This window comes from Ciconia boyciana, chromosome 10 (genome assembly GCF_034638445.1).
Source record: "Ciconia boyciana chromosome 10, ASM3463844v1, whole genome shotgun sequence".
Taxonomy (NCBI): domain Eukaryota; kingdom Metazoa; phylum Chordata; class Aves; order Ciconiiformes; family Ciconiidae; genus Ciconia; species Ciconia boyciana.
In genome coordinates this window covers 28817623-28841501 of record NC_132943.1, presented here as the reverse complement: position 1 = coordinate 28841501, position 23879 = coordinate 28817623, and the positions used below count along the sequence as shown (strand labels likewise).

Here is a 23879-nt window from a genome sequence, read left to right as displayed (position 1 = left end):
ACTTTATTTCTCTCTCTCTCTCTCTCACACACACTCACATATACTTCTCACAAGATATATCTGCTCTTCTTGACAGTTATAGCTATAGCTCAAGGGAAGGAAAGACACTTTGAATAAAAATACCTATATATAGAGAAAGGCTTTGTCCTTGTGTCTCCAAGGTCTTATCTAGCTAGGATCCAAGAAGAAGCATTCCCCTGGATAAGAGAGGCACTCTTATCCAGCTCTGGCTGCTGTTGGAAAGGGGCTGGATTAACCAGAAGTCTGGTCTTTGACTAGCTGGCACCCAACAGTTCATACATACACCACTGCAAGGTTTTGTTGCTTCCTTTGCAATGGTTTGGCCAGAGATCCAAAAGCAAATGTAAAAAAGGCATACAGATTAAATCTACTTTAATATGACTACTAGTCGAGTTAGAAAAAGTACCCAAGAGAGGTATGCCATTAAGAACCTGGAAGGTAACAAAATCTGGATGTAAAATTCCTTGGCTGAGTCAGTGTGGTGCCAGCATGATTCCCCCTAAGACGCTTGCTCAGAACTTCACTGCTGGCACTTTTAGCCCCTTGTTTTGCTTGCTCTTAGCTTCTCTTAGACACTGTGATCCAGGCTTCCTCCTTTGGTGAGGTTACCAGCTCATATTTGGTCTCCATGACTTGTCCTTTCACTGGGTGGAGATACAGTTTCCTTACCAGAACACTCAGCAGAACTGTAGCCACCATATAGGCAAACCTGAGGGAAGAGGCAAGAGAAAAGAATAAAAACCTTGCTATGATGTAAATCCGCCAGAGGACAACTGCCAGCTTGGACAGATTGTGTCAGCAGTAACAGGAAGAGGCTGAAAGCACCTTCTCTCCTGTCTGCCACAGACACACACAAAGACCTCCTTCCCTATGCTCACCTCAACTCCGGGCACTCCTGGCTTCCTGAAAAACCCAACAAGGAGAGGTTTTTCATGGCCGATTCCTCATTGAATCTCTCTGGGTCAAACCTATGAAAGACAAAACACACTGAGGCTTTCTGTGTGGGCACAGGATCCTTTCCCAGGACACATGTGCGCACACACACAAGTAAGAAACTGGCAACGAAATACAGAATCTCACAAATTTGCTCTCTCTAAATCATGCTGGGTAATTCCACACAGATATATGAAGGCAATTGTGCATCCACTCCATCTCTGTTCCCAGCTGGTCAGCTGTGTCCCAGCTTGGTCAAAATGCTGATAAACTGAGTTAGTGTGACACAGGGCTGGAACTAATATGCATTACCTCTCAGCAGTGGGCATTTAGCTTGAGTACACAGCTGAGCTGATGCTGCTACCTGCCCCCTGTTCCCCTTTAGGGCACACACAATCTGATTTGTCTCCCTCTCTCCCCCCCCCGCCCCGTCCCTTCCTCTCTCACTTCCAAAAATATTTCCCTTTTCTTCTTATCCCTCACCCTTCTCTTCAAGCAGCTGGTGTGTGTATGTGTATGTGCTGGGGGAGGGAAGCTGGTGACTCATTCAAGTGAGAAAAGTGGTTTCCAGCATTAGGATGGTGGAGGCTGTGAGAAAACTATTATCCAGGGCTGGCATGAATTAAAACAAGATTCCCATAATCAACTAACCACAGGGAGACTAATAAAATATCATTCAATTTAAATATATATATAAAAAAACCAAACAGGAAATTTGATGGATGGAAGGCAGTTCTCTTTCACTTTCTGCTAAATATTTCTGCTTATACTTCAAGCCTTTGGCTCCCTGCCTAAACATCCAAGCTCTGCTTCTACCAAGGTGAAAAGGCATGTGGGTGCTGACCCTCAGTAAAAGCAGCATCAAACTTACATTGAACTGAACTGAAGTGGCAAATTACAGATGTTGTAATAGGAAAGAAAATGCAGCTGCCTAGCAAAAAAATAGGGAGGGCAAACAGCCACACACAGTGTTTTTGTAGAGTAGGTAGGTGAAAGGATCACAAAGAGCTCATCTCCTATCTCCATCACAGAAACACACATCTACCTCAAGCTAACCTCAGCCTCCTTCTCCTTGGAATAAACACACTCTGTTCATAGCAGTCCTCACTGTCCCTCCCACGAGGCCTCAGCAAACCCTTCCTAAACACAGTGTGTGTCCTATCCTAGTGGGCAATCCCTGCCAAGATGCTCATAGATCGGTGCATCAATGCCTGACCCTTTTGTAAGAGCTACACTTGCAGGAGAGGAGAAGTGCTGTTCTAAAGGCTCTATTCTTTCTCCTAAATCTCAGCTGTCTGTTCTCTCTGTCTAGAATAACTGACCCACATTTTTTTCCCAGCTCAAGTGAAGTACGTCAGATACATGTTAATATTTGCCACCTGGAGGCCACAGGAAGCTACAGCAATTTTTTCTTTAACCTCCGAAATGCTGGCCTGGATCCAGTTTTGTTTTCACAGATAGAATGAGGTAGAATTTTCCTTCCCCCTGAAAAAACAAAACTTCAGACTGACATCTCCTCCCTTGCATCATTGTTTCATGATGACAAGCAGTGATTCCAAAGCCATTCAAATCACTGTTTCTCTCTCACAGAAAACCTTAAAAATAATTTACCAGCATTTGCCAGGGAAGCTGCATGCATTTGCGTGTGTGTGTGCAAAAAAAATTGTTATTAAACTCTAACACACGCACGCAGTCTGGAGCATGGGAGGATCATGACTTGAATTGCCACAAAATCCCACCCATGGAGACAAACAAACCACGACCTTCATAAACTGGTTTTCTTACAGGCTCCCTTTCATCTCCAAAATCTGCTTAAGGCAGGCCCCGCAGCTAAACAGGCTGTGCTGTAAGATCTAAGGAATATTAATTAAAAAAAGAAAAGGAATTAGTTGCAATAGAAGTCTTGATTCTACATACTTGTATGGTGATGGCCACGATGAACTATCCTGCAGCATCACACCAAGAGCATAAAGCACAAGTGTCTGCAAAGAAAATTAGGAGATGTATGTCAGAGCAGAAAGAAATGCACAATTAAAGACACCTCTGGACAGCCCTGCTGGATGATGATTATTCTGTAGACTACTCATATCTATTAGGTGGATTAAAAAGATAACATGCTATATTCATCTACAGATTTCCATAATCCATGCCCAAATGTTAGGATTTTAACTTCTAAGACCCATGCTACAACTGTTGGTGGTTAGAGAGGGTGTGATCCCGTTCCTCCACTCTTGCTGCCATGTACATATAGACTACTTTATTCTCTGCAATGGAAGGTACCACTCTGTGTGGGAAATATGGGTGATATGATCAGGCCTGAAATCATGCTCTTTTATGCACAACTGAGCCCATAAGCCCCTTCAAAAGATGGTGGACCCTGGCGGACCCAGAACTGGAAGCAAATCTGCTCAGCAAGAGAACATTAATTCCCAGAACCTCTCCCACAGAGGAACTGCAGGGCAAACCTTGAGCTAAATTGTACTTTCTGATGACAGAGCAGCTGCTCAGGTTCAAGAGTGTCAGAAGAAATGGTCTTCCTGCCTCACCCCTCCGCAGGAAGAAGAGGAAACAGCAAATTCCCCTCCAGGAAAGGAGAGTGGCCTAGTGCTCCCAGTACTGTCCTACCTCTTTGGGGACAGTATGTTGGTCAACTCTGCCCTCCAGCTCCTGCAGCTGTGCAGCGATGGGAGTAAGCTTTGCTGTTCGCACTGTCTCACAGAGGACTTGCCGACAGTATCTGCAACCAGTAAGACTTGGTTAGTTTAATCCTCCCAGAGAGAAGCTTGTCCATGTCCTTGTGGCAGCAGGGAGAGCTGAGTCACCTGCTGCATTTAGGGTCACAGTCTGCTCCTGGAGCTGTCTCAAGCCACACTGAGGCACTGCATCTTTTTCTGGCAAGGAGTCCCAGCATCTTTGCAAGAAGCATTAAATGTCATTATCAGCTTTTAGGGAAGGTTATCGAAATCTCTCTTCACCACACTTTTTTCAGATTTTAAACCAGACTAACTTTGCTAAAAAGCATAAACACACCAGCTCTTTTCCTGGACCTCTCACCCATGCATGAAGCAGCAAGAAACCCACATACTCAATACTCCCTTACTGAAACTCTAACACTAGTCCAAATACAAAATGCACCCAGTTGCACTAACAGATGCACGAAAAATAAAGGCACACTCTTGACCACTCATCATCCTAGTTCTGCAGCCCTTTGAAAAGAAGATTATCCCATACTTTCTCTCTAAATATGTCTAACATGAATCCAACCGTTAAAATGACTGATTACCTCTACTTTTGGAAAACTAAGACAGAAATCAAACAAGACAGTAAGCAAACAAATTTTGGCCTGGCAGCCAGGGCACTGATTCTGTGCTCTCCTCTGCCAATGAACCTAAAGGGTTTCCTACAGACACCCTGAAGAGAGCAGCTTGGTCCCCACGTCTGGAGCCCTACAGCAGATTCTGTGCTGCAAGTCATCCTGTGGTTTGACCACTTCCAGAAAAAAGAAGGGAGTAGCTTTTGGATGCCTTCTCTTGGCCCAGGACAGGCTGGGCATCAGGCTCCAGCACATGAAGCCCCTGTCCTCACCACATGAGATAACCTTCCCCTGCAGTTCCTTTCATGGGACCCACCTGAGCTGCTCGATTTTCTCATGTGTAATTGGTCCCTTCCCCAGAACACGGTCCATCTCCTTGTAGAGATTCTGCTGAACATCTTCTGAGGTTGTCAGGAAATAGACTGCCCAGGTACACACTGGGGAAGAAATCAAGACAAGATTGGACCCAGAAAATTCAATCCTTTACAAACTGCATTTGGTTGTCTTACTTCCTGTATTTGCAACATTACTTTTTGACCCAGAAAAGTGACCTCTGTTCACAGCAGGCTGCACCAATTCTGTATTCAGTGGCAGGAGTAGAGGCTGAACTCCTGTGTAACAAGAGACCCTGCAAGCTAAAATTCTCTTTCCAATGCTATGAGGAGCTTAGGGAGCTGTGCAGGAGACTAAGCCATTCAGCCTCACAGCTCTGGGGAAGGGACCACACAGCCCAGCAAACCAGGGGAACCAGGGTTATTAGACCAACCATGCCAGTGAAAGGATGGTCTGTCCAAAGTATCAGAAAATACCCTTATTTAGGGGGCTTTCCCAGCACATCTTAGGTTAGTGCTCCAGACAGCCAACATCTGGGCCTCCTGACAGGGAGCGACAAGAACAGTACAGCTCTCTGCAGCAGGTGGGCCAGCACTTGTCTCCCCTATATCTATTTTGTGAGGTACTCAAGAGATATCTTCAACAGCAGAGTGAAAAAGAAACCTTGCATAACAAATAAGCGTGTAGGACGCAGTTTCCCTAAAGCTACAAGGAAATGTTTCTACCACTCCAAACTGTCTATTCATGAGAACTATCTGGAATCCCTGAAGAGTCCAGCCCCTTAAAATGACAGTCTTCCTGGAGTACTTAGAGAGGATATTCTCTGGGGAGAGTATTATCATAGTTGCCAAATTTACTTTCCACATCCTTTTACACCCAGCTGCACCTGGGAGGTTTTCTCTGGAGTCCCAGCCCCACTGGCTGAGATACAGAGCCTGATAATCGTCCCCCTATCATAGATTTTACACAGCTCCAGTTTTTATTTTTATTTGGGTTTTTTTTTCATAATCTTTGCACAAATCCCAAAGTAGCTCCTTTGAAAGTCTTCCATACATGGAACACACCTATCCTCCAGAAATTCAAAGCAGCCAGTCAGATTCCAGTACTCTGCTCTAATTTCCTTCCCATGTGCCAGAACCTATTTTACAACATGATCTTTATGGCTTACATCTTTTGGTGCTTTTTCATCAAATTTAGCATCAGTTGGCTGGGGTTAGAATGCAAGTGAAAAACATTCTAAATGCAAGGGAAAAAATTCTAAGGTTCACCAAAAGACTGGGAAGGTTGTCAAACACAGCTTAGTTTCAACTCACTAGCTGTGAGGCTGTGTCGAGAGTCCGCTGTAAAATTAGCTTCTTCTATACATCTGCAGCTCAGGAGAAACAGAATGATTAATATAATTTTTTATTAGCCTAGAATAAGTCTCATGTCATCACACACAGTTTTAGACAGCTGAGTGTAAGGATGGAAAGTTACCTACAATCTGTACTTACAGTTAGCCGTGATTATGCATCCTGCCAAGGAGAAAATCATTGTATCTTCCAGAATCTAGGAAATAAAATCTACTTCAGAGAATGAAGTTCATAAGACTGCAAAGATAAAAAAAGAAGTGGCACATTCTCCATTCAAGTGCATGAAATCTCTTTAGTGCAGAGAGCAGGAAACCCATCTAGAAGACACAGAGTGAACTCTCTACAGAACTTCCACTGGAACGGCACATGAGACATGCTTAATACTAACATACTTCTGGTTTATAAAAATAGCAACAAAGCAGTGGCAAGGCAAGCTAGCAAAGTCTAATGCAATTAAACATTGTAGGAATAGAAAAGAATGAGAAACCCTGCTTTAGTAAGGAATCTGACCTAAGATGCAAAAACTTAAATTAATCAAAGGCTACAATGTAATGAGCTTGTCCTAGCAAAAGTCCATTACTGTGTAATGACACAACAGCTGCACAGACCTGCTGGTCACTCAGGCTCCCCTGCAGCAAGGTGTCTATAAAGATGTGCCTGTTGAATGATCTGCCTCGGCGCTCCTTTGTAACTTTCCTTAAGGTGGATTCCATCGCCGTCAGAGCTTTGGAAGCAAAAAGAAATATTTATTTTAAAATAATCTGGCCATCCTGAGTGCTGCAGAGAAGCAAATCCATCTCCCCAGGCAGATTTTCAGACCAGCTGTCCCTGCTGGGCTCACTTACAGAAGCAGCCTCTGTTACATGTTACTGTCAATTTGGAAGGCGGTATCTCCAATTTAGTTGAAAACGTAGGAACCAAATAAGACAGGTTGCCTATAAAAAGCCACCCTTACAGGTATAACCAAGACATGTACTCTATGAGCTGACTTCCACCTAAGTGGAAGTCAAATAACAGTTAGTGGTGAACCACCAGAGAACGTGTTTAATCAGCCCCCGTAAAAAACGTTTGAGCCAGGTAACAGTAGTTGCATGGCCTATAGAGTTATAATTACTAACCTGTTACAGCACCTCCAGCCACTGATGGTCTCCCTTTTGCTAGGCATTCTACAAGCATGGTGCAAGAGGATGGCTCTGTGCTAAAGACTCTCCGTAGACCGAGAGAGGAAGGTGGGGAAAACATGGGAGGGTTTTGGCACAGAGAGTCCACACATCTGAAGACACCTGGGTGCCTAACTCCTGGTGGCTGTTGTGGGAACTGTGGGGAGTTAGGGACCTAGATGCCATTGGCTGTCTGATTTAAATGACCTACTCAAGACCATCCAGGAAACATGGAGCAGAAGATGGATCTTAAACTCAATTTACCAAGGCCCAATTCAGCCCCTTCGTCTTAGAACTACCCTTCCTCCCTCCTTTCTGCATAGGAAGGCCAGTAACACTTAAACACCAAGCCTCACTATCTGGAGTTTGTGAAATTCTGTCCTAATGCATCATCCTACTACAGCTCAGGAACAGTCCTGAACAAGTGCCCATGGGAGAAGCCCATTTTAACGGGGCAGTAGTTGTCCTCAGGTTCTGAAACCCACAGAACCAGCAGCATAAAGAAGGAAACACTGGGTTTGGAGGATTTACAAGCAAATCTTTAGTTCTAGATACAAGCTACTTTTGTTTAACATCTTATCAATCAATACTGAAAGGCTTTAACTATTAACAACAAAAAAGACAGGACAACCAAAAAATAAAATAACTTACTGTGAAATATATGAGAAATAAAAGCACTGCCATAACAGACCTGAAAATCGTGTTACCTTGTAATAGCACATCAGAGGCTATCACATGGAAGGTATCCATCAAAGCAGCACCTCTGTACTTGTGTCTTCTAGCCTGTGAGTGACTGTCTGGCAGCACATTCACCAAATGGTGCATCGTAAGAATGACCATACAGGCCAAACCAAGTGGCTCCATCTGTCTCCACCTAGCACAGTTGCCTGCCTCCAAGAGAGGTCAAAAGTGGACACTAGGGAACAGAACAGGAAGGGAGCAAGCACAAGATACTTCCCAGGATCCTCTATCAGCCTCCAGACTGGACAGACCCTAGAACCAGACCTGGAACTAGAGTTCTAGTCCTACAAATTTCTTGCGCAATGGCAGGCTTGTCACTCAACTCCAAAACAATGATCTTATGCGAGAGTAAGGACACAGCTGGTAGCTTACGGCATGATGATCAACTCTGTAGAAAAGCCAAGACAGCTGGGCAAATTAAGTGCTTCCATATGCTAGCTAACTCTTAAGTATTAATCAGAGTGGGAGGAAGACTGTAATTGTGGGAGGAACTTACCATCTTCATAGAGCTTCTTCCTAGTCATGTTTTTATCAAGGGATCCATCCAAGAAACCTTTCCCAATCTCCGACCAGATCTGAAAGAAGGACAGAGAAGAGCACCATCACTCACCACAGGCTGAGACTGCTAGGACTCTTCTATTCTTCCCTATTCAGGAAATGAAAACACCAAATCAAATGAAGACTTCCTGTGAATATGGAACTGGTCTCCTCTTTAGGACACCATGTCCCATTCCAGATATTACGTCTATGATAGCTGAAATTGAAATGAAACAACTGTAATTACAACTGTAGGGGAAAAGACATGAGAATCTTGAATGGGAGATGGAACTGTTTCTTTCCCACCCTATCACCAGCAGATTTAACATCCCCAGATGTGGACACAGCTTGGGACCTCCTCGGATTTTCCTTTCTCCACAATGTCACAGAGCCTCTGAAAAGGAGAAGTTCCACTGGCATTCCCAGTAGAGTTTAACTGACTTAGGTACCAAACACCTCTCAACTGCCATTGGATCTGGGTTCCGAATCCCCACAGAACCTTTAGAAACACCTTAGACTAATGACAGCAGGATCAGCAGTAGGATCTTTCTGATAGTTTCAGCGTGGGAAAATTGAGGCAGAGCCCTCAAGCTCTTATGCTTAATGTTAGCTTAATGTTAAAGTCTCAGCAGTAGCTGCTACTAAACTGTACACAAGCTGTGTGCTGTTGGCGTGGAAAAATATAATAGGAGATTTCCTAGGTCTTTTTGACACTTACTGCATCATGGTGCCTGCGGAATCGGATGACTTCCTGGTCATCTTCAAAGCTGCTGCCCATAGCTGTCTGTGTGACAGACTTCATGGCAAAGCCCAGCATGTGCTGGCAGAGTGGCACATGTTGTGCCTCAGGGAGGGAGAGCCATTTGGCTAGCAACTCTTCTGACAGCTTGAGAGGGAAGGAACCATTAGTTGGCAGTAATATCAGCAGCCTATTTACCAAACATACCCTGGAGACATTCCCACCCAGTTCCTAAGGCAGACCACACTTTCATGGCTATGGCATGAAGCTACACTCTTTCCAGGGTTTCCTTCAATTTTTAACTTAAACAGTAACATTTTAGCCTCAAATCTTCTGCCTCTTCCCAAGGTTTTCCCCCAACAAGGCAGCCCTGTCCTCCTCTCTTGTTCCCTCTGTCACAAAAGAAACCTTAAAACCTTCAATACTAGTAGCTCCAGACTAGGAAAACAGATCATATTCTGGCTGCTAGACTGTCAACAGAACAGTTCTTCACCTGTTTGTGGTCCCAATAGCTGGTTCCTTGCTCCTCCCTCCTGTCCTGGGAAATAAATCTAGAATCCAGATGCTCCAGTATCTTTAACTGCATCTGGTATCTTGGCATAAAAAGTCATCAAGCTCAGCCCTTCCCCCTAACCCACTGGCGCTAAGAGAAACCAAATATTCACACCGTGCTTGAGTGGGCAGAGGCTGTTCGCTGTCTCAGATGCTTATATTTTCAGTACTAATTTGAATGCAGCTCCTTTATCCTAGTGATCATTCTCACTAAACTTTCCCCTGTGAGCCACACAGGGCTTCTCTGCTGTACAAAGGCAGTTACGCACCTTCTGGATGAGAGCAAAGTTACTTTGCAAGGACTTGGTCACACCGTTTTCATACAGCTTTCTCCTCATGTGGCTCTCTCCTGTATCCCCATTCAGGCTGGACTGGTATCTCAAGAGGGACTTCAGCATTGTCTCAAAGGGATCCACTGAAAGCAAGTAAAGGAAACACCATTCGAAAGTCAGGCAGTCACACCACGTAGGGATGAGGAAACAGCATTCTCTTTAATCGGGCACTGCTACTTCTGGGCAGTGAGCAAGGCATGGCTCCTTCCCCCAGGAACAGTCTCTTTGGGGTGTCAAGCTGCTCCTGCTCAGTGTGGGCTGGGACCTCATAAGGTCTCTTCTCTGTGGCAGGGTACCATCCTGTGATCAGCTCCCCCTGCGGAGGTTGCCTGCTGGCTCTACCAAGTAAGTCTTTAGTAATAACTCTTTGGAAGCTTGTTCCCAGCTTGCCAGTTGCCAGCTGGTTGTGCCAGTGACTTGGTGACAACAGTGAGCATGGCATGTTCCTTCCCCTTCTTTTGCAGTGTGATCTGCAGCCCCTCTAGCACATTCCCCCTTGACATCTGGTGCGCCCTCCTGCCCTGACCATGGCTATGCACTCAAGACATATCAGCTCGCATGAGATTTAGCCAGATGTTGCTCTCTGCACTCCTTACCTTGCTTCACAGCCGCAGCAAACCTCATTTGACACCCTACTGCTCCTGCATGATTTCTCTTGCATGCACTGAGTTCCCTGCTGATGAGCTCTTCCCAAACTAACACCTACCCCTCTCAGTCAGGGCTGCCTCCAGCAGAGAAGCTCTTACAGAAAACAGTACCCCACTAAGCTACAGAATGCTTTCTACTTTTAATCACCTTACTTTCCGTCCTCCTTCTGCACAGACACTTGCAACAGTGTACAAACTAGACAAAAACACATATCCTCCATCTTCCATATCCATGGCTCACCTCAGTTAGATTTTTAACTCAGAATTTCACCACCAGGGGCCTCTACTTAATAAATTTGCTAAAGTATATTAGGTGTCAATGCAAAACTGTGCAATAAAGCATGGCATATGCTTTTCCCTTTCTGTAAACCTTTCTGTGGGTCTTGCAGAACTGGCAGAATCTTTAAGGAACTATTTGGAAGCAGCAATCAGGGGGTTTTCAAGAGGGATATTTTCACTGTTTATCACAGTCTGTTATTTCTCCCAGATGGAAAGTGAAACCTCTGAGGCATCAGAAAACATCAACGCTGGGCTAGACACATATGACTCTACCAACTGTGGATGTATCTAGGATTCCCAGCAGAGATCAGGGCCTCATTACGCTACTGGACAAACATACAAGAAGAGACAATTCCCACCTGCAGAGGACTTACTACCTAATGACACAAAAGCAGCTAATAAGGCCAGAGGCATGAATATGGTAAACTTTCCTAAATGCTTTTCTCTTTCATCATTTCCCTTCCAATGTTTTTAAGCTCTGCATCTCACCCTCTTTCCCACTCCTTTTGACAAGGAGTATGTGCATGTGTCTTTTGGCACAGCAGATGGTACCTGCGGCTCTCCATGTGGAGCAGGCCGTTAATGTGACTCTAGAAGCTGCTTACAGTTCCTCCTCCAAGGTACTTTGCCATGGAGTGGCAGCTGCTATTCATGCCACGATTCCCTGCTGACTGGCCCTGGCAGAACTAGGCACAGTACTGGGGTAGCCAGAAAGACACACGGCTGGTGGTAAAGCCCACACAGCAAATCTGGCAAGCAGAGGCATTTGGAGAGGCCAGAGGATGCTTAGCACCAACACCTGCAGAAACTGCAAAGTTCTCCTGGTGCATATGAAAGAAAACTGCTGGATCAGCCATGGGCTCCATTGTTTTCTCCCCTGTCCCTAGTGCAAACTGGCATTCCCACGCCACTGATACACTCACTGTTGTGAACTCAGGACTGCAGAGCCCAGGCTGCCCTTTGCTGAGGGCTGGCCCTGCCTCACAGTATTTAGGAAACAGCTTTTGCTCCACAGCTATGGGAGGCTAGTGACTCCACAAGGCACAAACAGAGCCGGAGCTCTGTTTCAGAGACAGCTCAGTCTCAGAGACAGAGCTCTGTCCTGCCAGCACTTCCACAGACTTCTTCCTTTGTTTGGAAAACACCTCTAGGGTTACGTTTTCAGTCCTCTTAGTGAAGCATATAAAAATTTCAACTGTTCCTTCCACTTACAAGGAACCTCATCCCAAGAACCTCAGAGTGCTGTCCTGGACACCACTGTAAGTAAATACGGAGAAAAGATCTAACTCTGGATAGTCAAGACAGATGACAAGTAGAACTGAACATCAGAGATGGAAAGGATCTCTGAACCTGCACAGTACAAATGAACACAGAACAGCAGTGAAGCTGTCCTGCTCAAACAGGCCAGGACCCATAGCTCTATCTCCAGCATTCAATGTGCTTCAGGTTCATTGTCCCAACCCGAAAGGAGACATCGACTCATGGGAGTTTTCCAAGTGGGCCTCTGAACCCACTGCTCCTGGCAATCCTGAACTAGTCCACCCTCTTCACATCCACACCCTTCGCAGGCCTGGACTGCTTCCCCAGAGCCTCTCACGGAATCACCAGTATCAGCAGCACAGTTTTACTTCCTTTCAATTCTCCTTGCAAATTAATCTCAACCAAGCTTTAAGAGGCCATGAAAACGTACCAACTTCAAACACTGCTTTAAGCATGAGGAAAAACAGTTTCCTGGTATTGGGAACCTGTTAATAACTATGAATGCAATTAGTCCAACTTCAAGGCTCTCATGAGAGATGCACTATCAGCACCTCTCTCTCTCTCTCTCTCTCTCCAAGAAGTTTGGCCATAACTGTGACAAACACATGAGACAAGAGGAACCTTTCTATGCTACTTGGAGCCAAACCCCACACCTCAAACTTGGAAACCAACAAGCAGGCATCTATGAAGAGCAGCTCTGGCCTCAGGTACCCCAGCAGACTGAGGAGGAGTCACATGGCAAGGGTTTTCAGGTGGGGCTGGAGAGTCAGGAGTTGGATATAACCCAGTCCACAGTGGGCTGTCTCCTGCCGCACAGCACTGTGTGTACAGAAGAGGCACAGGCAAGGCCAGGTCTCCAACAAACTGCAAGCTGCCCAGAGCCAGTTGGTGGCTGAGAGCTACCACAACACCTATTCCCACTCACCAGGAAACGATACAGGAACTGTTTTGCTACAGCCACTCAGCTACTACATGTTGTTTATACCTCAAAGCTCCAGGAAAAACAATCAGTAAGATTCCTCACCTCTAATACAGTTTGAGCACTTCTTGCACTTAAGCATCAGTGCTAAAAGGAAAACACTGATACAACTATCATCACTGCTTTTTCAGGTCTGAGTTCAGGACAGATCATGAGAACCCTCCTTCTTAAACCTGCTGCTGCTGCCTTTGCGAGGATCCCCCCATAAGCTCTTCCTTCTGCTGGGCTGAACACGCTTTCCCTGCCTCCTCCTGCATGACAGGCTCCCCACTCCTCTGAGAGCACCAGCAGCCTTTCTTTTCACTTGCTGTATTCAAAATCATGCCTGACTACAGAGGTCAGAGCCGTACACAGGATTCCAGGTCTGGCTCATGTTCATCTTGTGCAATAGCCTACAGGCTTTTCTCTCTCTACAGAAAATACATGACTCAATGCACCCTTTTCTTTTTTTCCATGGCCATGTCATCCTGCAGGCAATTAATACAGCCTGCTCTTGCCCCTCCCCTTCCCGTTTCTGCTACCCCAGCCCTCAGGGGTACCCATCTCCTTGCTCCAACACTCTGCTTCACTGTGTTGACAAGGGGTCACAGCGTGATGCCATCAGGGCAGGCTGCTAACATAAGTGGGAGTATTTCACCTCCCCAGCCCAGCATTTCTCTTCCCCAACCCAATCCAGCCGCGCTCCCTCTTTCACTTCTTATATCCCATTCTCATCACTTCTCATTACCTCCAGCTTCAGTGATGACCCAAGCAGTGTCCAAGCAAATGCTGAACTCAAACCCTGACAGAAACACAGTTCTATCACTTTCCTGGTCTAGAAGTCTAATTATCAAAGAAGTATGGCGTGCATTTCCTACTTATCCCCATACTTTAAAAATATGTTTAGCCCTTGGCATAGCAGGATGCCAGACTAGTCTGTAACTGCCTGGGTCACATTTCCCACACTGAAGTCCAGGCACTGTATTTGTTTTTCTCCAGTATTTGGGTACTCCCAAATTCAGTACATTTCTGAGAACTTGCCTGCTCAGGGGCCTGTCACCACTTCTCTGAACTCTGAGAAAGTGACTGCCTGCTCAATTTCTCCCTAACACACTTGAGTGCATTCAGATCTTTCAGGGTGGGTTTCCACCTTCTGGAGTGCCATTGCTATCGACTGTGTCTTGCTGATCTTCGTTAACTCCCACTCCTTTCCCAGATCATCACCAATTTTTTTTGAGTCTGTCATGCAACTGTACAAGAAGTTTACCCATCATGATCCCAGCATAAAGTGATGCTGAGATATCTGCCTGTGCCTAAAGACAGCCTACAGTATCAGGTCAGAGGTGTGCAACCAGCACCTCGTTCAACCTTATAAGATGAAAACTGGAAAAACAAGAGGTTAAACCTAAATATTAACTGAGTTAACTTATTGTCTGTGATCACCTTAGGAAGCAAAACACCCACCTAAGAGACTTACACCATAAATTAAAATATCCTCCCAGGACTGAGAGGGTCAACTCGGCTACCAGCACCACTGACCGCTTCCAAGTCTGGAAGATCACAAAATTCTACATGCCAAAGAAAAACAAAAGTTAAATAACTTCTTCAAATAATACTTTAAAAACCTCCACACTGAACCACAGAAGGGAAATATCACAAACTAGCACAGTTCTTCTCAGACTTAATTTAGCGAATTTCCCCCTCTTAAATTGCATTTCAATCTGCTTTTAACACGTATGTCAAGTTGCTACAGGATCTTCGCCTTGCAGTTTCAAGTGACTAACAAGCATGATACTTTCCATAAACATTTGCCCGTAGGGAGATGGTAAAAGACACAAGCAGACTAATTTCTTGATGGTCAACTGGGCAGCAGCAAATATCAGGTCACTGATATTCAAGTCCAATAAGCAGGACCAAAGACATACCTGAACCACCATATCAGCTGCAAACTAAGTCTCATTTTCTTTCTACTTAGAATGAAATCCTAGCTTCCTTTGACATAGGACGCCCAGCAAGGCCAGAAGGAACAAATGGACTCAAAGACAAAGCAAAGGACACTTACACAACCGGTTGGGGTTAATATGTTGTTTCAGGAGACCAATTGAGCCAAGGCTGACAACAAGACGCCTTCCGAACCAGAAAGAGACCAGTGGGCCATATTTCTCATGCAGGTTCACCAGGAACTCATGCAGACTGCTGCTGGCAATGATATCCGGCAGGTTGCCATCCCTGAGGAACACAAAGAGGATATTTGGTCATGAACAGCATCCACTGGCAAGGCTGAACTTTATTGATGTGAAGATGGAAAGCACTTACTTTTCATCAGTTGGAGCGAGTCCAGGGATACCTGATGCTTGCCTAGATGCCTAGAGAGTAAAAGGAAATGCATCAACCTCTTTGAACTTAGGTTTTATCCAAAGCCCCACAGCTTTCCAGCAGGAGAGATGGATTTTCCACATCAATACTGCTGCACTACTTACAAACATTAAACAAAAGCTGGATAAGCCACATCTTCAGGCCTCAAACCTGCTAAGGCTTATGAAGCTGATAACTGTAAGCGTGTGCCTGGTCCCACTGGCTAAACGAGGATTATTCATCTGGTTAGATGAAAGATCCCTGCGTAAAGATGTCAAGGGTCAGGTTTGCAGCGTAGACCTTACCCCCAGGTTTTGCCCTGGCGGTCTGCACAGGTGCAAAACTGCAAGGTGAGCATCTAAAGCCTTTCTAAGAGGGATTCGCCGGGGCACGTAAAGCACGAGGTGTGCCAAAGCGGGCGGGCAGGGCTGCCCCGCTGGCTCGGGAGGGCCGGCCGGCCGGCCCCGCCCTGCACGACAAGCGCTCCCGCGGGCGTCAGCCACGTCCCCGGCAGGACCCGGGGCACCAGCGTGGGGCACGGCCAGGGCGGGCCCGAAACCCCGCCCGAGCCCGGGGGACGTGGGAAGGGGCCGGGGCCGCCCGGGGCGCGGTGGCGGGTGGGCCCCGCGGCCTCTCGCTCCCTGCCCGCCTGCACCGGGGGCCGGGCCGGGCCGGGCCGGGCCGGACCCCCTCCCCCCCCCGCCGGCGGCATTACCGGGTAGAGGTAGAGCACGGCGCCCACCAGGATGAGCAGGAAAGTAACGGCAAAGATGGCGAAGTCCAGCATGGCCGGGTCGGGCCGGGGCGGCGGGAGCGGCGGCGGCTCGGCCCCACCCCGCGGCCCGCCGGCGGGGCAGGAAGGGGCGGGCCGGGCCGGGCCGGGCCAGGCCGCGTGCACCGGCCGCGGGCAGGGCAGGGCAGGGGTCGGCATGGGGGGCCCGCGGCGCCTGCTGCTGGTCTCCAACTCCACCCTGCACGGAGGGGGGTACCTGGGCCACTGCCAGCAGCACATCAAGAGCTTCCTCGGGGAGTAAGCGCTGCGCAGGGGCTGCGGGGGCCTGCCCCGGGCCGTGCCCCGCCGGGGCCTAAGCGCTCTTTCCCCTCTCCGCAGGAAAGTGAAGCGGGTGCTGTTCGTTCCCTACGCCCTGCACGACCGAGATGCCTACGCCCGGACCGCCAGGGAGAAGTTTGAAAGCTTGGGTAAGGCTGGCCCGCCCCGGGCGCCGAGTCCCTCGGGCAGCTGCTGCGGAACGTCGCCTCTGCCGAGGGCAGCCGTGCCGCAGGGGCTGGCCCGGCTGGGCAGCACCCGGCTGGGCAGCACCCGGACGGGCACCGCAAACCGCTGCTCTGAGAGGGGATGAGGCGGTGAACGCCTCTGGGCAACCACCTCTGCAACGGTCTGTTTTACCGGGGTCCGAATGGGGGAAGAGCTGCAGAGCGCGGTGGAGAGGGGCTTGGCTGGCTCGGCTGCGTGCTGTGAAGTTACGGCCAGCAACGGGAGTGAGAGCAGCAGGGAGTTGGCTGCTAACTTCTACCTAGAAGTAGATGCTTTAGAGGCCTCTCGAAGAAATCTTGTTGCAAACACTTCTAACCACTTCAGGGAGGAAGTTTTTGTTCCTGAATACTAAGTGGCATCTTTTTATCTTCCTTAATCACGTGGGGGAACATTTATTCCTATGCATCTTAAACCTCTGCTCAAGCCACGCAACTACTGGTGTTAAGTGAAGACCATTACTATAATGTACTTCAACCAGGCAGATATTTCCATCATGAACAGCAACTGAGCTTTGCTTCAAGCAAAGATCTTTCCAGAGCAGCCTACAGCAACACCTCCACCTAATATCTATCACCGTTCAGGCTAACTTTGGACCTGTTACTGTAGTAATAATCAGTACTCACTTCCCTGGGCAGCACACTTTGCTCCTTGTCTTGCAGAAAGATTGCTGCTATCAAATGTCCATGTTCTTCTGGCTCTCCTGGCACTTCCTGTACTCAGTGAACCCCAGCAAGGCAAATCTGTCAAAGCCAGACATTTTAATCGTGACAAAAAAAATACTCGGATCAGATATTTGCACTAGTAATGCTAGACCAATGATGGCACATCCTGTTCAGACTCACAGCCAAGCTGAAGACTGACAGCTTTTTCCTTCTCTTATTTTCTAGTTAGCCGGTAATGCTCAGCAGGACTTTGCGCCTCAGCCTGCACCTGCTGAGTGAAATGCTTTGCTCTTAGACACTGAGCACATATATCCGTACAGCAAACATTTCCTTTGGTACAGCTGGATGCAGAAGCCCTGCACTAATGTAGGACGTATACTCTGTTTTATGTTGTAGAGTTCTCTGAAATTTCCCTGGTTGTCTGGCAAGACATTTGGCTTGGGGTCGGGGGGGCAGGGAGGGATTAAACGTGGCACATTCTTCCACCAAACCCAAGTGGCAAAGGTAAATACTTTTTCATTTAAGGTTATGGGCTGGACAGTATTCATGAATCTTGTGATCCAGTGGAAGCTGTGAGGAAATCTGAAGCAATATTTATCGGTAAGTTTTACTTCATGTTCCCTGGTGAGGGTTTATATAGGGCACTGTATTAGTCCTGCTCAGAGCTGGCATTGTAGAGACAACAATGAAAAAGTTGGGCCTAGCAATTATTAGAAACTACAGAAAACAGTACTTTAACTGGGAACAGTAAGACCCTAAATTTAGTGGTGGGGAGGGAAGGAGAGATCTATTAATGGATCTTCATCTCCAGTAAGTTTCAAATTATTCATTTGAACAGTACTTCAGCATTAAAAACATGATCATCACAGCTGTATCATCACTACATCAAGTCTAAGAAGATTCAGGGCTACTGTGCTCAAACTGTGTGTAGTCCTAATAGCATGCTTCTGGGTGCTAGAACAGTGTCACTGTCAAGGAGCCAGCGTCAGTGTTACAAGGAGGACTCGGGACATGAGCCTGTGGCCTGCCCAATGACCATTCTTCTGAAGCTTCTGGTTTTCTGCTGCTCAAAGCAGGATACTACCCTGAATAGAGCATAGAAATCATTGAGCCTGCCAAGTTTGTAAAGGCTTCAATTAAAACTGGTGGTGAAAGCATGTTAAATAAGCTGGACTGTCTTTCTGCAGGAGGTGGGAACACATTCCGTCTCCTGAAAGCTCTCTACGACAACAGTCTGATACAGGAGATCAGAAAAAGAGTTCTTGAGGTAAAAAACACAGGACTCAGGCCAAGACTGAATGTCAGGATCTCGCGCATAAGCTTTTGTTCAGACAAATCCAAGCTGATTCTACATCTTTGTTTTTAATATACTTCAACTGTTGAGCCATATCATGCAACCTGGTGAACTGAAATCTGTGGCCAAATAAGGCTGTCATTAGTCACTGAAGCCTGAAAAGACTAAGGTCAGCAATCTGTCTTTCTAGGGCAGTTTCCCAGATGTGGGACTGCAAGACCTTTGCATGTACAATGCTGCATAGTACATTAGAAGTAAGCCCCTCAACTTAAAATACCAATGAAGAGCAGTGCAGGATTGAATCTATGTACAGAAACCCTGTTTTTCAGCTTGAGATGTCCACTTTGTATCTTGTTAATAGATATCGATGCGTTCAAGTTGCAGGTTGTTTGCTAATAAACAGAAAATAGAGTTGGATCCATACATGCCTTTTAGACAATGTCCTGTTAATGTTGAAAATGGTGTCATTACCTTGGGTACTTCCTTGACCTGTAATTGAGAGGTACAAGTGCCATTGAGCCCTTCTGGTCAGCAGCCCCATTCTGGCTGGTGACTCTTGTAAGGCACAGCAAAGATACACCATCCATGGAGGAGAACAGAAGCAAAGTGTTCCCCTAGCAATGTGGAACTGGAAACAACTTCACAGAGTTTTATGCAAGCACAGTATGTTTGAAAAGGCCAGCTGCTAAGAAGAAAGGTTAGCTGGGCTGTCTTAATATACAGAAATTCAATGCCTGTTGTGGGCAGAAAAGCCAGAAAATGTTCGAGCCTCAGTGAAGTCTAGATAGCTATTTGGTTATATTAGCACCAGTTCTCTCAAGATAGCTTATTTTTACAAATTGTTCAGCATTATCCGTATACTTGCATGTTTGTGTGGAATCCTTCCATGTACGGCATAGTACATAGTACTCTGTGCATAGTAGTAATACCTAAACAAGCACTAAACTGGCTGGTCACAGTACTGGTAAGCTGATGCTGTGGCAACATTTTACTCTGCTTCAGATGGTCTACTCTCTTCAGAAGCTAGTTCAGGTATTGCCTGTAACTGCAATGTATAGAAGTCTCTCTTCTTTTAATAGTAAAGGGCAATATATGCATTGACAACCTTACCAGTTCTCTCTTGTGATGGGGTCACAGAGTTGTGAGTACAGGACAGTCAACAGCTAGTTCTCTGACAACCATGACCTATACAAACTATTGCCCACCTCAAAACCTGAATTCTTGTTCTTCTGCTTTTCACCTGTAAAGTTAGCAGTGAGATGAGCTAGAAGGACTAAGCCTGATCTGATTGCTAAGTCTCTGAGACTGATAGAAGATGCTATAAATGCAGTTCCTAGTTGTGATACTGCATACTAATCATTGCTTTTGTCTTTCAGGATGGGATTCCTTACATGGGATCCAGCGCAGGAACTAACGTTGCTACCGTCAGCATCAATACTACCAATGACATGCCAATTGTTTATCCACCTTCCCTGCAGGCCCTAGGTTTAGTTCCTTTTAATATTAACCCCCACTACCTGGACCCAGATGTTAAAAGCACTCACATGGGTGTAAGTAAAGCATGCCAGAGCTAACACAGTTAAGCAGGGTGCAGAGGTGTAACGATAGCGTGCATTTGCCAGGCTTACAAAGCTATAGAATGTCTAACAGCTGCTCCCTAGAGCATTTCGAAATGCCAGTGAGGCAGTAACATTTTACTCCCTCCTAAAGCTTTTCTTTGAGTGGGAAGGGGAGTTGGCAACAGTATTATCTGAGGTGGAACAAAGTGTTTTTCACAAACAGAAGCTATGCAATGTCTGAAATACTGTTGCTTCATACCTGGCATGGAATTGGCTGTCAATTGGGGGGGAGGGGCAGGGGGCAGCAGGGAAGAGAAAGAAAAACTTGAAACGTTAAGGTGCAATGCACTGTGTTTCTGGAAGGTCCTGCCATAGTCTGTCTTGTCTGCTGCTTGAGAAGACCTAACTTAAACATACATTAAGAAGCTTAAATATCTAAAGGTCTGAAAGAACCATCACAACAGGGAGATCTTGAGATTGCATGCAAACCTGTTGTGTAAGAAAATACCGGGGCGCTAGTGTCCAGGCAGAGCACACACCCTGTGATGTCCAGTACTGAGCAAGCACATGTACTAGTATAGCTGAAGGAAAAACACTTTAACCATCAAGCACAAAGACTGACATCTCCAGTGTATGGAGGAGCTGATTCTTGAATAGCCTGTCAGGAGCTAATTCCTCAGGGAACAGTTTCTGTGGTGCATCTTTTAACAGCCCAAATACTTTCCTCCTTGTAATCAAAATTTCTTCATGGTTAGAGGAAGTATTAAGAATTAGGGGACATGGAAGAGATGGAGGATGAGGGTGTGCTTCTAGAATTTAGATGAAGTTGTAGATACTCATTTAATCAGCTTGTCACTAGATAAGCAGGCAGTCTTTTCCCTATAAATAACTTTCACTCTTTCCCAAGAGGAGGCTGGAAGCTCTGTGCTGTACCAAGTCCCTGCTGTGTTCCTGTGTTTCCTTACCAACAAATCCTTCTGGTTTGATTTCTTTAACTACTGTTGCTCAGTTCAGCAGCAAACCCTCAGGAAACATGGCAGAGCTGTTCACAGAAGGAAATTTGTCAGTGTAATGCCTACTTGAGGACAAAGAAGCAGATATCTAATCAGTGGAAATCCATGGTTCACTACCCTCTTTCATGAAGATGGCATCTCAGGCATTTGCTTCCACCACCTTCCTCAGTGCTCTTGTTCTGAGGGTGCGCACATAGACATAGCATTTTTAAAAAAAAGCAGCAAGCTGGATGAATTGAGTGGAAGTAAGTTTTAAGGCTTTTCAGGGTGGGGATTGTGTGAGTTCTGTTTGATCAACCTACAGCAATTGCTGCTAGTGATGAAGGGTAAAATACATCTCTATTAAAGTCAATCCTGCCACTTCCTTCAATACATTAGTCTAATGAAAGCATTAGTGAAGTGCCTGCTTTGTTTCATGTTATGAAATTGCTTGGTGACCTGCAAATCTACACTCATTGCAGGAGACAAGAGAGGAAAGAATTCGTCAATACCATGAAGAACCAAACACCCCTCCAGTTCTGGTGAGTAGTAGTTCCCAGTGAGGAAGCTCATGGCTGTAGCATGGTAAACATTTTAAATGCATTCTTGCTAGCTTTCAGTGTGGATTCCCTTGCCTGACAAGCCTTACAGAACTGTGGCATGGAAGGCTAGTTATATTCTTGCTAAGAACTTCAACCTTGGATTTTGCTCACTTGCAGAAAATGGGTTAGAACAAATGAAATGCATTCTGCCTATTAGATGCTTGGAGTCCTGTTGCCAAACACTGTATTTTAGGCAGCTCTGATCTTTCCAGTCACTGGCCACCAGTCATATGTTGTATGTTGGGGGTGGTGTGCATGCAGATGGTAAGATACCTCCTCTTAATCTTTTTGCAGATATTCTTAACTTTATGTTTTGTTTTAATCTCTGTAGGTTTCTGAATTTGCTCATTCAGTAGTAATTACAGTATGTCTATCTGGGGAAGTGGGACCTCTGGGTTTCCTGTGCCTGGGCTTGAGCTTGGAGTATAAAGATTGTGCTCTAACAAACCCAGCTGGCTGTTGTTTGGCCCAAACCGGATCTAAGAATGGTGGTAGCAGAAGTAATTGTGGAGAAAACACATTTTCCCTTTCTCCTTAATGGTTTCTCCTTCTTTATAAGGGAAAAATAAAACAAACAAGAAAACCAGCTTCTAAAACAAGGTAACAAGGTAACACCTAGTTTTATCTTGGCATCTTTGTTAGAAATAGGTGAGCAAGAAAGTCTTGTTTGTAGTCATGGCGAGCTGCACTAAGACTGGCCTGCTTGTGACAAACGTTCATTCTAGCCTTTCAAATAGCTTGAAAATAATGTTAAATGTTTCCACCTACATTAGGGCTTGCGTGAAGGTGCAATGCTGCTAGTGGAAGGAGACAAAGCCACCTTGCAAGGAGTGACAGGAGCACGTCTGTTTTTGAGGTAAATACTTCATTTGAATTTTAATTTATATCCTCCTTCAGATAGAAAGGAAGAGAGGCTTCTATTAGACTCCTGGCACATGCTGCCTGTCCCCCACGTCAGAAGTTACTTAATCCCTTGCTTCCATTTCTCTTTGGGGAAAACATGAGTATTGCTTTATGCTCCAAAGGAGCAGGCAGTATGACAGCACTCTGAAGGATGTCTAACTTACTGGTTAAGTGCTATGGCATTGCATCCATTGATGCTTACATTTCTGATCTATGGTTACCGTTCACAGAAAGAGCCCCAATAGTCAGCTCTGTTACTGAAGGCCAGGGGAATGCCAGTTTGGCCCTAATGCATTGAACTCTAGAACAAGGGAACTCATGTCTTTAGTCATATGAACATTACTGAGAAATCTAATATGTATGTCCCATGATGCAGGCAAGGAAGGGAGTCAAAACTCTGCTTTGTTATGATTAAGGATGCCTTGTTCTATCCCTAGTAACAGATGGAAGCACAGCAGTCTTAGCTCCTGTTAAAGCTCACAACATGGTTTGTCTTGTTTACAGGGGTAAGAAACCAACAGAACATGAGCCTGGAACAGATTTCAGTTTCCTCCTGATTGACAGTAATCTCCAGAATCTGTAGCCTTGCACATTCTGCAGCAAAAGTCACTATATGGGAAGACAATGAGAAGGAAGGAAAGAGATGCTTCTAGTCCCCAGGGTGGGTGGAGAACCTTAGCTTTATAAATAAAGATAAATATGCATTAGTGGGCTCTTTTCCCCACCCTAATTCATGTCTCAGACATCTCTCCTTCCCAGCAAAAAGACAATTTTTATTACAACACTTGAGTAATCATAGCTATTCTTAGTCTGAAAGGGTCCGTACATTCATGTATGCAGTTTGATTCCTTCCCCATCAAAAAAAAAAGTTACTTGAACACAATTAAGACAGGACACTGAGTCAGCTGTTCCTACTGCCTAGCTTTACCTTCTAAATGAAAGAATTGTTCATTTAGTGTACCCTACACTATTAGTTTCATTTTTGCACTAGTAATAAAGGAGAAGTTATGCATTCAATTACTTTTATTTGCTTCAGATTCATGTTAAATATATACAATGCTCATTATGTACAAAAGTGT

The 23879-nt window shown here is 45.8% G+C and overlaps 2 protein-coding genes across 4 annotated transcripts; one reads left to right on the top strand and one right to left on the bottom strand.

Moving 5' to 3' along the window:
• Positions 1-376: 376 nt before the first annotated feature.
• Positions 377-16385, bottom strand: CYP20A1 (cytochrome P450 family 20 subfamily A member 1). 3 transcript variants are annotated; one of them, XM_072874320.1, is made up of 13 exons: positions 16228-16385; positions 15474-15523; positions 15220-15386; positions 9951-10096; positions 9109-9276; positions 8350-8428; positions 6561-6676; positions 6094-6148; positions 4584-4704; positions 3580-3691; positions 2872-2936; positions 900-989; positions 377-730 (listed from the first exon to the last, which is right to left on the bottom strand). In XM_072874320.1, the coding sequence occupies exons 1-13, from the start codon at positions 16297-16299 to the stop codon at positions 580-582; spliced, it is 1392 nt and encodes a 463-aa protein (XP_072730421.1). In that variant the 5' UTR covers positions 16300-16385; the 3' UTR covers positions 377-579. The 3 variants fall into 3 exon arrangements, with proteins under 3 accessions (XP_072730421.1, XP_072730422.1, XP_072730423.1); XM_072874321.1 differs by having other exon boundaries at positions 16255-16357; XM_072874322.1 differs by lacking the exon at positions 16228-16385 and adding an exon at positions 15638-15713.
• On the top strand, positions 15980-23817 carry LOC140657385 (alpha-aspartyl dipeptidase-like). Its single transcript, XM_072874323.1, has 8 exons — positions 15980-16542; positions 16624-16712; positions 17976-18050; positions 18638-18717; positions 20121-20294; positions 21778-21837; positions 22671-22753; positions 23305-23817. The coding sequence occupies exons 1-8, from the start codon at positions 16259-16261 to the stop codon at positions 23381-23383; spliced, it is 924 nt and encodes a 307-aa protein (XP_072730424.1). The 5' UTR covers positions 15980-16258; the 3' UTR covers positions 23384-23817.
• The last annotated feature ends 62 nt before the right edge of the window (positions 23818-23879 follow it).